Source organism: Mus musculus, chromosome 10 (assembly GCF_000001635.26).
Source record: "Mus musculus strain C57BL/6J chromosome 10, GRCm38.p6 C57BL/6J".
In the NCBI taxonomy this organism is placed as follows: Eukaryota; Metazoa; Chordata; class Mammalia; order Rodentia; family Muridae; genus Mus; species Mus musculus.
In genome coordinates, this window is record NC_000076.6 from 107571182 (window position 1) to 107585908 (window position 14727).

A 14727-nucleotide genomic window follows, 5' to 3' on the forward strand; every position below is an offset into this window, starting at 1 on the left:
CACAGTCTGATGAGACCCTCTGAAAGTGGTGGGAAAATCCACTGCTCTGTCCCTACAGTTCTCACTGAATTATGCTGTAGCTCATGATGTACTGATGGATCACCAAGATCAGTGCCCTACATTAACTTCGTACATGTTCAAGTAATATTCCAGAGATGTACCCACCTTAGTGTTTTGTTAGGTAGCTTAGAAGTTTTGAATCCCTACCACAAATAATTTTTTAAAAAAATCTGTGATTCTTTGAGTGAAACTGTAGGAAGTCAATAAAGTAAAAATCCCTCTAAAGTCTTTGATTATAACCCATCAAAAGAAGCTATTGGGGGCTAGAGACATGATTCGGTGGTGAAGAGCACTTTTTATTGCAGAGAACCCAAGATTGGTTCTGAGTACTCCCATAATGGTCACAATCATCTGTAACTCCAGTTCCATGGAGCCTGATACCCTCTTCTGACCTCTGTGGTCACCAAAGATGCATATGATACACACACACACACACACACACACACACACACACACACACACACCACTCCTACCCATAAAATAAATAAATCTAAAACTTTAAAAGTCATTAAACATTGAACAATATAAGCATTAAAAGTTTGAATCTTTACACATCATTTTATTTAAGGTTTCAAAAAAGCTTTAAAATAATATATTTTTAAGTTTCTAAAAGGAATACATACTTATAGGAATTAAATTATTATTCCTATCACAGAGATAAGATTAAAATCCAGGTCTTAAACCTTCTTTTGTAGCACAGTAGTTATAGAATCGTGGGCTAAAATGTTGGCATCCTAGCTAAACAATGATTTAAACAGTGTGGGTCTGGGTTCCCTCATTTGTAATTTGGAGTAAAAATTATCACTCAACCTAGTGTCTCCCATTCCTGGCATGACTGACATTGTGTCAACATCGTAAGGATGTGACTGAAAAGCTGAAGAGAGTAGAAGAAAAGAAAAGAAAAGAAAAGAAAGGAAAGGAAAGGAAAGGAAAGGAAAGGAAAGGAAAGGAAAGGAAAGGAAAGGAAAGGAGAGGAGAGGAGAGAGAAAAAAGTAGTTTTGAAAATTTTTCTAGTGAAAATTATCAGATGATTTCTCTGTTATGAAGACCTTGTATTGTATTTATTATATACATTAACTATGTTAATTATATTATAACATATGAGACATATATATATTTAAAGCACCAAATACCTTTTTACTTAGAATATCATCAAGGAACCAACACTTTAACCAGGCTTATAGCCAGATGTGAACAGTGGAAGAAATAATCTTTTCAAAGAATATTGAAGACATCATTTTCCTTTAAAAAGTTGGTTAACTTTAAAAAAGACTCATACTAAAGACTATCAATCCATGATTTAATGTCTTTACTGAACATTTAATAACTGTTACCATCAAAGAAACACACTGAGATCATAGGTGAAGGCTGGAGAGACAGTTTGGTGGTTAGTGTCTGACTTGCATGCACAAGAACCAAATTTTGGATCGCCAGAGTCCATGTTAAAAGAGTAGCCTGTATGATGATAGCCTCTAATCCCAATGCAAGACCTGTGGAGGAAACTTCAATAGGCAAAGTCTGCCGGCTCTAAACTCAGCAAGAGACCCTAGCACAATAAATGGAGTAGATGTTCCACCCTCCATATGCACCTGGACACAAGTGCACCCTCACCTGTATAACTACGCACCTCACACAGGTAAACATGCATATACAAATGCACAGATGCCGCACACACATACATAGGAAAAATAGAAATTAGAGATAAACTATGAAATCTTACCTAAAGTTTTAATAGGGTCAGAGTACTCAGAGTCAGTAAATTGTCCCATGACATTTGTGGCTCTAAATTTAAACCTATAAAAAAATAAATAAAGATTCATTCTAAGGTATTTTGTAGGCAACAGTGAGCAGCATTGTTTCCTGATTTCTTTATGAACAGGTAGCTGCTTGTGCTTAGAAAAGCTACTGATATTTTGGGTGCCGATTTTAGTACCCTGAGAGTTTGATTATTTTTGTTTTCCACACACAACTTTTTATTGGATATTTTATTTATTTACATTTCCAATGTTATCCTCTTTTCTGGTTTCCCCTCTGCAACCCCCCATTCCATCCCCCTTCCCTTGTTTCTATGAGCCCCCCCCCCCCACGTACTCCCACCTCACCTCCGTGGCATTCCCCTACACTGGGGCATCAAGCCTGATGATGTTTTTGAAGGTTTTTATCAGTTATAGGAGTTTTCTTATGACATGTTAAAGGGCATAATCATATTATATAAAAACTAGGATACTTTGATTTTTTTTCCTTTTTTATTTGTATCCCTGTTATCTTATTCACTTGTCTTTTTTTTTTTTTTTATCCTATTCACTGCCCTGTTCAGGTCACCTCCTTCTAGAATCCTTCCCCATACCTGTCCCCTCTATTGCTCTAGTTAAGACTTCAAATATTAGAATATTAGGTTGAATAGCTATGGAGAGAGTGGACAACCTGTCATGTTGCCAAAATTAGTGGAAATGCATGGAGGTTTTATTTTATTTTTGGCTACGTGCTCCCTGTATATTGCTTTTATTATGTTGAAGTATGGCTCTTGTATACCTACTTTCACCGGGGTTTTATCATGAGTGGCTTCTTGATTTTTTCAAAGCCCCCCCCCCTTTTTTTTTTCTGTAACCGAGGAAGAGGTAATGTGGTTTCTGTGCTTGAGTCTTTTTGTGTGATAAGCTACATTTATTGTTTACATATGTTGAACTATCCCTATATCTCTGAGATGAAGCTTAATTGATCAGGGAGAATAATTTTTTGATGTGTTCTTGAACTCTTTTTGAAAGAATTTTATTGAGAATATCTGTGTCAATATTTTTCAAAGTAATTGGCCTATAATTATAAAAGAAAAACAATTTTCATGGCCCATTATCTTTTTCCAAATATTTTATCAAGTAGTTATGAAAGAGTAATAATTTATTCTAGGAAAATAAATTTACAAAACAAGAATTTAGGACTATGGTAGCATGAGGAAAAATCAATCATCTATATCTAGTGAGTAATATCTTGCTCCCTTTTGACGAAAATCATGAACCAACACTATTTGAAAAACATTAAGCATATAATTTAACTCAGCGATTTATGTAGATAAAGTCATTTAGTATTAGCAATTTGTGGATACTGTACTTAATTTAAAGCATAGTCGCTTCTGTAGCTTAGTTTTAGAAATACTACAGAATCAAATGACAAAGATTATATAAAATTGTCTTGTTCACATATACACAAGTTAAGAACATTGCTTCTTATTTTCATTATGTACCAAGTTGTATGTAGTCATTTTTACAAGTTTAGAACAGAAAAAGTACAGAAGACAGTCCTGGAAGACAACTGAAATTACCTAACTGAAACTAAACTGCAAAAGCCATTTAAATGTGTACAACAAATAAATTTCAGTATATGATTTATGGTCTGACATTATCAAACTCTTACAATAATGTATTTTGTGAAAAGAATACATTTAGAAAACAAATATGTGCCGGACAGTGGTGGCACATGCCTTTAATCCCAGGCCTTGTGATGCAGAGGCAGGCAGATTTCTGAGTTTGAGGCCAGCCTGGTCTGTGGAGTGAGTTCCAGGACAGCGAGGACTACACAGAGGAACCCTGTTTTGAAAAAAAAAGAAAGAAAGAAAACAAATATGCAAAAGAAACAATGAATAAGAGTAAGTATAAACTGTTATCATCAGAAAAAATATGTTTATTTAAAATAATCAAAATTTAAACTCATTACCTTGAAAATAAATGATGGGACATTATTTTTCAATTGTCCAATTTCTCTAAATGGTCTAATTATACCTCAGCCTACAACATTCATAAGGAATTTAATAATATTTTTAACTAGCATGCTGAAAGGTGAACACCTGCTGTTTTAAAAATTAGTAATTATAAGATTTTGAAGAATCAAGGTTAAAATAATTTTCTTCTAAATTGTAGCCTTATTTTATGGCATTATTTTAACAATTAAATAGAAAAAAAACAATGAGTTCAATAAAATTTAATAAAGCACTCATTCAGATGTTTGATGGAATAAAGACAGAGTTACTGCTATTAGCATCTTAAAAGGAAATCTCAATTAACTGATAGACGATGAGACTGTTTCTGAAAGCCTGTATATCCTCATCTATAGTAAAAAAGAAAAAGCAAAATACTGAGTTCCAACATGTCAGCCACAATGTTCATTACATGAATAACTAAGTTCTCCCACCTTTTATCTTCTCCAGTGCCATACCTTTCATGCTACCTTTAAACAACTTATCACATCAACTCACACTTTCTTTCAAGGCTGTATGTTTGTGACAATGAATGGTGCTTTCTCTATCTCGCCTTTTTAAAATTAATTAATTAATTTATTTATTTATTTATTTGATGTAAGTAACTGTAGCTGACTTCAGACACACCAGAAGAGGGCATCAGATCTCATTGTGAGCCACCATGTGGTTGCTGGGATTTGAACTCAGGACCTTCGGAAGAGCAGTCAGTGCTCTTACCTGCTGAGCCATCTCGCCAGCCCCCTGTCTATCTCTTCATTTCCAATGTTTAAACAACCAGGCCCTCTATCCATAGGACATATCATTTGCTCACCAGAAAGATGCAAGGGTATATGGATGGATGGGTGGTATATACTAACAAACTTGTACTGTAGTACATGGTTGACATAAAACATACTTACAAATACTGCTTTTTGGGTTTCAGAGGTCCATTGCAAATTTTCTCCTCATTTCCAGGGATCATGCAGGCATTATCAGCACCTATCACATAGATTTCTTCATTACCGCTGAACTTAGTCTTTCCCTCTATACACGGGGGATTAGGGAATCCTTCGTTTGTAAAATATGGCCTTGCTTTGTTAAAATATGCATCATACCACTTTGTCACATTTCCGTCTTGCTGAGCTAGTAGGAGAAATGAACACCTATCACAAATCACACCGAAGGTTTCTTCACATCAATGCAGCACTTAGGGATTCATTCCATCAAGGAATTCTAGACACATCAAGAGTCCTGCTTTGAACCACAAGAAGAATTCAGCATTTGAAACTGGACACAGGTATTTGTGTTGTGGGGGCTGATGTATTAGGTCGACCAGCAGTTCTTAACTTTTGGGTTGTGACTCATTTGCAGGGGTCACATATCAGATACCCTGCATTTCAGATGTTTACATTATAATTCATAATAGTAGCAAAATCACTTTTATGAAGGAAGTAGCAATAAAATAATTTTATAATTGGGGGGAAGCTCACCACAACAGGAGGAACCTGTATTAAAAGGTCGCAGAATTAGGAAGGTTGAGAACCACTGAGATGGACAAGAAGCGTCCTTCAGTCAGATGTCATTAAAGTTCATATGTGTAAAGAAGCTATCAAGACTCTCTTCCCCAAATCAAACCAATTCAAACAGTATCTACAATAAACAGATCACATATCTTGATAGGCCTTTCTTCACTTGACTATAATAATTTTGGCATCGCTTATTACTATAATTACTGATAATATTAATATTCTTTGGGTAATCTTAAATTGTCTTAAAATCATGTGTTAACTTTACATGCTAATTTTGAGTAAAACTTTCTTAGCATTCAGAAATTCACATTTCATAATCTACCAATGCAGAGTGAAACCTGAGGTACCTCCTGCTTCTGCCACAAGGACTTGCACATTTCTGATTGGCCCGTGGTCATCATTGTAGTAGCAGATTGGCATTCTGATTGTAATTGTTGTTGACGTCACAAGCAGTTTTCCTGTGGCATCATGAATAGGAATTGGCTTGGTTTTTGGTCGTGCTGGAGCTATGAACAGTAAAATATGAGTATATTTTTTTTTCTGAGCAGAAAAATTAAAGTTCAGAGTCATATTTCATGTGGGTAACAGATAAAATGATGGCACATGCAAATATCAAACCAAATGATTGTGTTTGGGTACAGCAGATATATAATGATTATGTCATAATTATTATCTCAGGAAGGTATAATTATGTATTTAAGACTCGCCTGAGAAATTGAAGCCCAGGTGCATCTTTTACACATGTGACTCTTCTCCATGTGTTAAAAATACTTGATTTATTAAGGCTCTTGCAAATAATTTTCAAAAATTGTTTACATCTCACTAACATTTTTCTATGATTTATTTATTAATGTCTTTTATGTATATTAGGGCTCTGTCTTCAGGCCCACCAAAAGAAGGAATCAGTTCCCATTACAGATGGTTGTAAGCCACCATGTGGGTGCTGGGAATTGAACTCAGGACCCCTGAAGAGCAAGCAAGTACTTTTAACGGTTAAGCCATTTCTCTAGCATACTATCATTTTTTTTCTTGTGTTATTTCATGAGCCATTTGGTTAACTACTATCCTAGTCATAGCAGCAACATCCTCCCTGTCCACCCATGTCAACCACCTGGGTAATAGTCTCCCATATTTTTGTTAATGTTTACATCATAAGGTAGAGTTTCATAGATCCATATATAGCAGACTTCTTACTGCTGAGTCTCCTAATATTGATACACCATGCATTAGAATTACCCCATTTATTGGTTTCTTGTGTGAGTCTTCCTTGGTCAGAGGTACAATGCTAACCCATGCTTCTTAATGACTATGGTATGTGATACAGCTGCATAATATTTCTTCAGCTACCTGTCCAAACATGAGAATTTATGTTCCTTATAGTTTTCAGCATTCTTCTGTAGCAATTAACCTCAGTTAACTGTTTTTGTTTGCCTGTTAATTTCCATAGAAGAGATCCCAAAGCTGTAGAATTTAAAGAGTGTGCATTTTATGTGGACATGGAGGTGGTGTATGTGTGATAACAGATGTATGCAGGTACACACGTGTGCAGGTGTGTATGCACTCATGTGTGCATTCATGAGCAGCCTGAACTTGATGTTGCATGTCTTCCTTGACTATTCTTCACTTTATTTCACTCCAAACATAAAGAATCTAGAGAATCTAGTTAGTCAACTTGTTCCAGAGATCCTCTGCCTCTACCCCCAGAGTGCTGGATTATAGGCAACCTCTATACCTGTTTGAGTTTTACATGGGATTTGGGAGTTTGACCTCCAGTCATCACACTTGTGAGGCAAAGAATTTATCCACCAATCCATTCCTCCATTCCATCAGATATATATTTTTAACATTAGAAGGTATTTTGGGAATCATTTCTAAGATGCCATTTATTTCACATTTTACCATAAACAAACACAAAACATCCCCTAGCCAATATCTTTAGGGCTTCTGCTGGTTTCCTTTCTTCTTAGAGCTGTTTGCATGTGTGCATACATACACATACGTATGTATTTTTCGTTTGAAAGCTACTTATCCAAACTTCAGCCTTAGAATACAAAGAATCCTTCCGCACTGCCACAAACTTTGCAACACTGTTTCCTTTCAATGGAGGGGAAATAGGGCAACAGGGATAAAAGGTGAATATCAGAGTTTGAACCCTTTTGACTCCAGTAACAATTCTCAGGTACTGTATAAAGGAGTTTTCAAAGATGTTCATTTTTAGTCCTTATAATTAATAATCTGTGAGGTAGGAGATAACAGTGCCTACATTTTCTAGACATATGCATATTGAGCAGGTTTTCCGAAGTTAAAAGGCCAAAGCTAGGACTCAGATTCAAGAGTTACCCAAAGAGCCTGAAAGGCTCTGGTGCCAGTCACTGTTCTCTATTGTCCCCTCCTAAGAAAGGAGGACCCAGCTATACCACTCCTGGGAATATATTCAAAAGTTGAATCAACACATAACAAGGACACATGCTTCACTATGTTCATAGCAGCCTTATTTATAATGGCTAGGAGCTGGAAAGAACCCAGATGTCCCTCAACAGAGGAGTGGATACAGAAAATGTGGTCCATTTACACAATGGAGTACTACACAGCTATTAAAAACAATGACCTCATGAAACTCTCAGGCAAATGGATGGATCTAGAAAATATCATCCTGAGTGAGGTCACCCATTCACAAAAGAGAACACATAGTATGTACTCACTGATAAGTGGATATTAGGCAAAAAGCTCAGAATACCCAAAATACAACTCATAGACCATATGGAGCTCAAGAAGGAAGAACTAAGTATGGACATTTCGGTCCATCTTACAAGGAGAAAGAAAATATGAATGGGAAGAAATATGGAGACAAAGAGTGGAGCAGAGACTGAAGAAAAGGCCACCCAGAGACTGCCCCACCTGGGGATTCATCCCATATACAGTCACCAAACCCAGACACTATTGTGGACGCCAAGAAGTGCATGCTGACAGGAGACTGAAATAGCTGTTTCCTGTGAGGCTCTACCAGAGTCTGACAAATAAAGAGGCAAATGCTCGCAGCCAACCATTGGGCTGAGCATGGGATTCTCAATGAAGGAGTTAGAGAAAGGACTGAAGGAGCTGAAGGCATTTGCAACCCTAAAGGAAGAACAACAGTATCATCCAACCAGACTCCCCAGAGCTCCCCGGGACTAAACCACCAAGCAATGAGCACACATGGAGGGACCCATAGCTCCAGCTGCATATGTAGCAGAGGATGGCCTTGTCCGTCATCAAAGTGAGGAAAGGCCCTTGGCCCTGTGAAGGCTCAGTGCCCCAGTGTAGGGGAATGTCAGTGCAGGAAGTCAGGAGTGGGTAGGTGGTGGGGGGAATACCCTCATAGAAGCAGGGGAAGGAGGTGAGAATGGGAGTTCCAGAAGAGAAACTGGGAAAGGGGATAACATTTGAAGTGTAAATAAATAAAATATTCAATAATAAAAAATACTCTCTTTCCAATAAAAAATAAGTTTAGGTGACAACCCTTAGGTCAGTTATCTTCTTCAACAATAATTCAAGTAATCATTGAGATGTTTAAACTATACTTTTAATATGCACATATTATTCCTTAATGTGTGCATATCACATGCATAAACACCAAGTAAAGGTTAGCCTCCTGCACATGATTCAGATTACAATCACCATCTGGTTAAGGGAACAACAATTTAATGGAAGGCAGCTCATTTATACCTTTAATATCCATGGTTATTCGCATCTGCACTTTTGGGCCGGCGCCAGCACTGTTGATAGCATAAACCTGGAACAAAGACAGCTTTTATCACAACTCTGAGCTTCCTATCTACAAATGTGTAAGTGAACATAGTTATAAACAACTTTTAAAATGATCCCTCTTTTACAAACAATTATATGCTGCCTATTAATTATATTCTTCCAAACCAATTTAATACCATTGAGATTAGAAGAACATTAATAATCAAGAATTTCTTATAACTGATATTCTGGCACGTAGTCCTGAGACTAAATGCGAATGGACCCGAAAGTCCCCATCATCATGACCAGGAAGACTCTGCTGTCATTTGAATACACAGGAGGAACAGAGAAGAAAACCACCAGTCCTTACACCACCTCTCCCTCTACTCTAACATCTGTTACTTCTCTCTGTCGCTAGCACATTTCGCCCTCCTTTAAATCCATATTCAAGATCGTCTTCTTGCTTCTTACATGAAACCCAATTCCTCCCGCCTCCCCATTTTCCTGTATTAAATCATCCTCCTGAAAGTTGGCCTTTATGCCCTTCTTCACCCCTGCCCCATAGCATCTGATGCATAGCCTGCATAATGCAGCATATACACATAAAACATTTCTGTTTGTGTACACGGAGGGTGATTTACACAAATGTGAATTCTTTCAATTAGCTTTGTGTTCGGGAAGCTGAAGACCCAGGGTCCTTGCCTTCACCTCATCCTAGCTGAATAAAGCAAAGGCCACGTTCCTGGCCCGACTTCCCTCCACTTAGTAAACACAATTTTCCATGTGTAACATATTCTTTAGAATATTTTCTATATTACTGGACCATTTCTTCATTATGTTAATAATTTGGAAATGTTTCTTTGTTGAATTAAACTATAATAATGTATGGTATATGATTGATATATTGAATAGAGCAATCCCATAAGATGCAGTTAAAATAACTGAAAGCAAAATGTGGTGTCTTTTGTCGCTTTTTAAAAGGGACTATTCAAATTAAGTGATGATTTTTTCTTTTTAATGACACAACTTTAAATTTAACAGTGCTGGTGAGTAAAAAAGGAAAAAAAAGGACAATACTTTTTAAAATAGTGAGATACATGGAAGTTACTTGAAATGCTTTTTAAATATAAATATTCTTGATAAATTTCAATATCCTGAGATGTATATATTGTAATCTACAAGCAGTTATATTTTTCTTTATAAATAGCTGTATTTTGTTTTATTTCTTACTTTCTCTTATCCTCAAAAGCCAAATTGATGGAGTGTTTCTCTCTACACCATCACTCCAAATACATATTCCCCACAAAATGTTTTTCAAGACATTAGCAATCCTGTCTGCTACTTTTCACTTGCAAAAGCTGAGTCACACACTTGTAGAAAGTTTCCAGATGGACACAGAAGGTAGGATTTGAACTCAGGTTCAAATTCCCATTCATCTGCTAATAGATACTTCATAAAACTGGTCTGCTCAACTGGAATTGCATCACGAACCTTACCCAGTAAGATACAAAATAAAAGCAAATAATATACTTGCATATTGCTAACAATATTTTTATAACTAAGTTGATAATTACGAATAATTGCTTAGTTGGGAAGCTATTCTAGGCATTGTTAAATTAAATGCTGCTAGTTTGGTTTTTTGTTTTTGTTTTTGTTTTTCTAGAACCAAAACAATTTTGTTTATAATTCCTAAGGTGTGACCAATGTAAGTATAGGATAAAATAATGTGGTTATCTGTTCATGCATGTGAACTTGCACACATTTTTTGTACATTTTACATCCTTTGTATAATTAACATGAACACATCAACAGAAGGAAAGGACTCAAAGGAACAAAATGGCCTCATCCTGCCATTTTCTTCAAAATGAGCTTTCACAGGTTTCAATTATAGTTTGCTTTCAGGCAGCTGCAGCTCTGCGCATCACTGCTCTTTTGTCCATTTTCTCTCTTCTTTATTCCCATGTGCCTGTTATTTTTTTCCCCATGGTGCTTAGTTAATAGCACTTGCTAGATTTTAGTAGGGAACAGACAGGGATGTGGCATGCAATGGGCTGTGTTTTGGAGGGCTGACGTCATAGACTGACTTGGGCCCTTAGCAAACAGTTACAAGCTGTGGCTGCTTACGCTGATGTTGTATGTATGTCCACCCTTCAGGCCTTCGAGCATTGCAATGACGGACGTGTCTGTCTTCTGGATAATGCTGAGGTTATGAATCTGGACGGCAGTAGGATCGTCTTCTCGGTAAACCAATGCTTGATACACTTGGATATTGCCGTTGGGCTGAGAAGGCGGGAGGAATGATAACTGAAACTTGGTTACTTCATCCGGTATCTTCTGAAATGTCATATTATTAGGTGGATCCTTGGGCACTGAAATAAAATTGTTGGCAATTATAATCTTAAATGTAACATTTTTTCTCAATATAAAAACGTTTTTCCTTCAAACTTGTGTTTTAAAAGACTAATGACACAAGCTATATAAATCATGTATTATGGACATTAGAAAAATGGTCAGGCATTGACTGTATTTCCCAGAAATTGCCGTGATACCGCAGTTTGTCTATGTGCCTTGTGTATGTGCTCTGTGCTTAGCACCGGGCATTGGACTGAGCCCCTCCCATTGCATCGCAGCATCTTCCACTGAATTACACAGAATGCTCTTCCTCGGCTTCTCCATCATTTTATTAAAAAATAACACAGATTCAGAGGAAGTCATCCCAAGAGAATCAGAGCCCCACAAAACCTTCATGGAGTTCCCAATGGTGACACAGCTTATGGCGTTATTCAGTGTCAAGCCAGAGAGCAGGCATCGAGCTGATACTGTTTGCAAGATAACAGGCCGTATTCTGATTTCATCACCTTTTCATGGCTTTGTGTGTGATTTACTTTTATGTAATCATAAGACATGTATAGAATCCCGTAAACACCAACATGGAAGAGATAACACCAGCCCATCACGTAAAGAGGCTCTTTCCTTCTATGACTTTGTATTTCATCACATGCCTCTCTAGAAATGCAATTGGCCCTTATCTCTGTTGTCTTGTCAGTTTCAGCAAAAGAAAAGTGCCATATATTTGAGATTCACTAGGATTTATATGTATCAATACTTCACCATCTTCAAAAAATTCTCTCTCTGTCTCTCTCTGTATCTCTGTCTCTTTCTGTCTCTCTCCCCCTCTCTCTGTCTCTCCATCTCTGTCTCTGTCTCTCTCCCTCCCTCTGTCGATTGGGGATCATGTAGGTGTCATGATGAGCAGAAGGCAGAGAAAAGTTTGCAGGATTTTTGTCTTGGCCTTCCAACCCATAGTTCCCTGGGATGGAATTCTGGTCATGTGTCTTGGTGAAAAGTGTCTACATCCTCTGAGTCATCTTCATAAATGCAAAGTCGCCAGCCAGAAGAGAAAGGAACAGCAGCCCCGTTTGTCGCCAAGAAGTGTTTCATTTTGTAGCTTAACAGGAATTGTTTAACATGGAAAGACATCTGTGCAGCTTACAGTTTATTTTTATTGCCAATAAGGCTGACATTACTATCCGTGTGTATATAAACATAAGGTTTTGATTCTTTAATGTCATTGTTGACAATTAATTGCCTGACCATATGAGAAGTACATGTTTCATTTTACAAGAGACTGGGAAAATATTTTTTTCTGTGTGTCTACACTACTTAATATTCCCAACTGGCAAGTGTCAGAGCTCATTTTATATCTTTGCCACTATTTGGTATTACCACTGCTTTTAAAATTATTGTGTAATTCTGTTTCAGTAGATGAATGGTTGCATGATAATGGGGATTTAATTTGCATTTACCTAGGGCTAATAGTCTTGAAAATTTATCATACTGTGTGTTTATTTGCTAACCATACCTCCTGATGGATGGAATGTCTTTTTATGTCTTTTGATGATTTTCTAATTGGACATTTTAATTGCTGAAATGTCTAACATTCTAGTTCTTTTTTTTTTTTTTTACCAAAATAAAAACACAGCAGGACATTTGCACACGTGGACTTATGCTAGTTGTGGTAGCATGTAAACACCTGTGAAAGCCCAAGTCAGACCAAAGTACAACACGAAGAGGAGAGCTGGGCACGAAGTTCTACCCCTATCCAAGGAGCTATTGGCAACAGTTAGCTTCTGGCAAGAAGGTCAGTTTTTTTCTTAAATTGTGGGTCATGATAAGTTGAGTGCAATGCAGTAGAAGGTCACACACCCAATAATACTTGGGCAACACAAATTGTCCTTGATAGGATGGAGGTAGAAAACTGTGGTAAGAAGGGAACGGGGTATACATAAGAAGAGCTGGGGCACTGGAGGTAAAGAAGATCAAAACTCATTGTATGGAATTCTTAAGGAAGGAAAAGTATTTTTTTCTTTTAGAAGACTATTTAAGAAAAGAGGGCAATCTGGAAGGTGGCGTTAAAGAAGTTGCCTATGATCAGAGTATGTGCACGTGGGCAATTGTCACAATGAAATTATTCTTCTGTACAATGAATTAATACTCTGTGCTGACAAAATATTCCCTTATTAAAACAAAACAGACCACCCACTTTGTGTGTCACTAGTTGTAGCAAATTATAAAATAAAATGATCTATGAGAAAACATCATTTGGAGGGCATAGAGTTACTGTTCTTTACATCACACCATGAAATGAATTTGTACATTCTTGTGATCAGAATGATATGGGAAAGTTCCCTTTTCAATCAAAATTTTCAGTGAGGAAAACTTGAGATGCGGCCTCATGGTGCAGACTCTCAAGCTTTGTTAACTTCACCCTTCTTGGCAGATAGAATCTCAGAGCACCTCTTAAATTTGGATATATAATTGTGAGTTTATATATATATATGACAAGCAGACAATTACAGCATTTTGCAAAACACCCCATGTTAAGTAGAAAGTTTTATAAGTAAAATAAAGCTTAGTTTGGGTTAAACATTTTTTCCACTTGCTTTTACACATTTACATTACTTAAGAACTTTATCCTTTTATTTGTAGAATGTGTTTCTGTAAATTGTGGATTAGGCTTAAAGCTGGATAAGGCAAGGAATTCTCTCAATGTTGGCAACAATTTTCTATCCCTAAATTACCAACAGCTTTACATAATGAATTCAATTGACAGAGAGGTTGGTTTTATTTTTTCCCCTCTCTTTTTAATAGTGCTGTTAATTACCTCCTAAGGCAGCGGTTCTCAATCTTTCTGATACCGCTACCTTTAATACAATTCCTCATGTTGTGCTGACCCACAACCATAAAACTATTTCATTTGTACTTCATAACTGTCATTTTGCTACTATTATGAATTGTAAAGATCTGATGTGCTAGATTTCTAATATGTGACCCTTGTGAATGGGGTCATGCCCCACAGGTTGAGAGCCACTGTCCTAGGGCAAGATGACACAAATATGATTTGACCAGCCATGTTCTGTGGTGGACACATGAGTTTATTCACCATGCCATTCTTCACAGAGAAGCGTGAGGAAAAAAAAAAGTGAAAAGTGAAATCAAAATATAGAAGATCCCTTCGCTCGTTAGTAGTACAGGAGAAACGAATGGAATCTCGGAATATGAGAAGAAAAGGTACCTTGAAAATTTGAGTTAACACTTTGCAGTAAATATTGGAAAACATAGAATAAGAAAGAGATCCACTGAAAAGAATACCTTTCCCTCCTCTATATACCTTAGAGATAGCAA

General features: G+C 36.9%; 1 protein-coding gene and 1 long non-coding RNA gene across 5 annotated transcripts in view; one reads left to right on the top strand and one right to left on the bottom strand.

Annotated features, from left to right (window-relative positions):
- Gm36177 overlaps positions 1-14727 on the top strand; it is a 164136-nt gene that overhangs the window by 75914 nt on the left and 73495 nt on the right. Inside the window, exons 2-3 of the long non-coding RNA XR_872011.1 lie at positions 11197-11283; positions 13025-13183. This is a non-coding gene — a long non-coding RNA (predicted gene, 36177). The remainder of the gene's footprint in view (positions 1-11196; positions 11284-13024; positions 13184-14727) is intronic.
- Ptprq (protein tyrosine phosphatase, receptor type, Q) overlaps positions 1-14727 on the bottom strand; it is a 205736-nt gene that overhangs the window by 56819 nt on the left and 134190 nt on the right. For all 4 annotated transcript variants that reach the window (NM_001081432.2, NM_001370987.1, XM_017313938.2 and 1 more), the window contains 5 exons: positions 11167-11411; positions 9022-9088; positions 5664-5822; positions 4708-4930; positions 1781-1854 (listed from right to left, as the gene is read on the bottom strand). In NM_001081432.2, coding sequence (NP_001074901.1) covers positions 1781-1854; positions 4708-4930; positions 5664-5822; positions 9022-9088; positions 11167-11411 — 768 coding nt within the window. The remainder of the gene's footprint in view (positions 1-1780; positions 1855-4707; positions 4931-5663; positions 5823-9021; positions 9089-11166; positions 11412-14727) is intronic.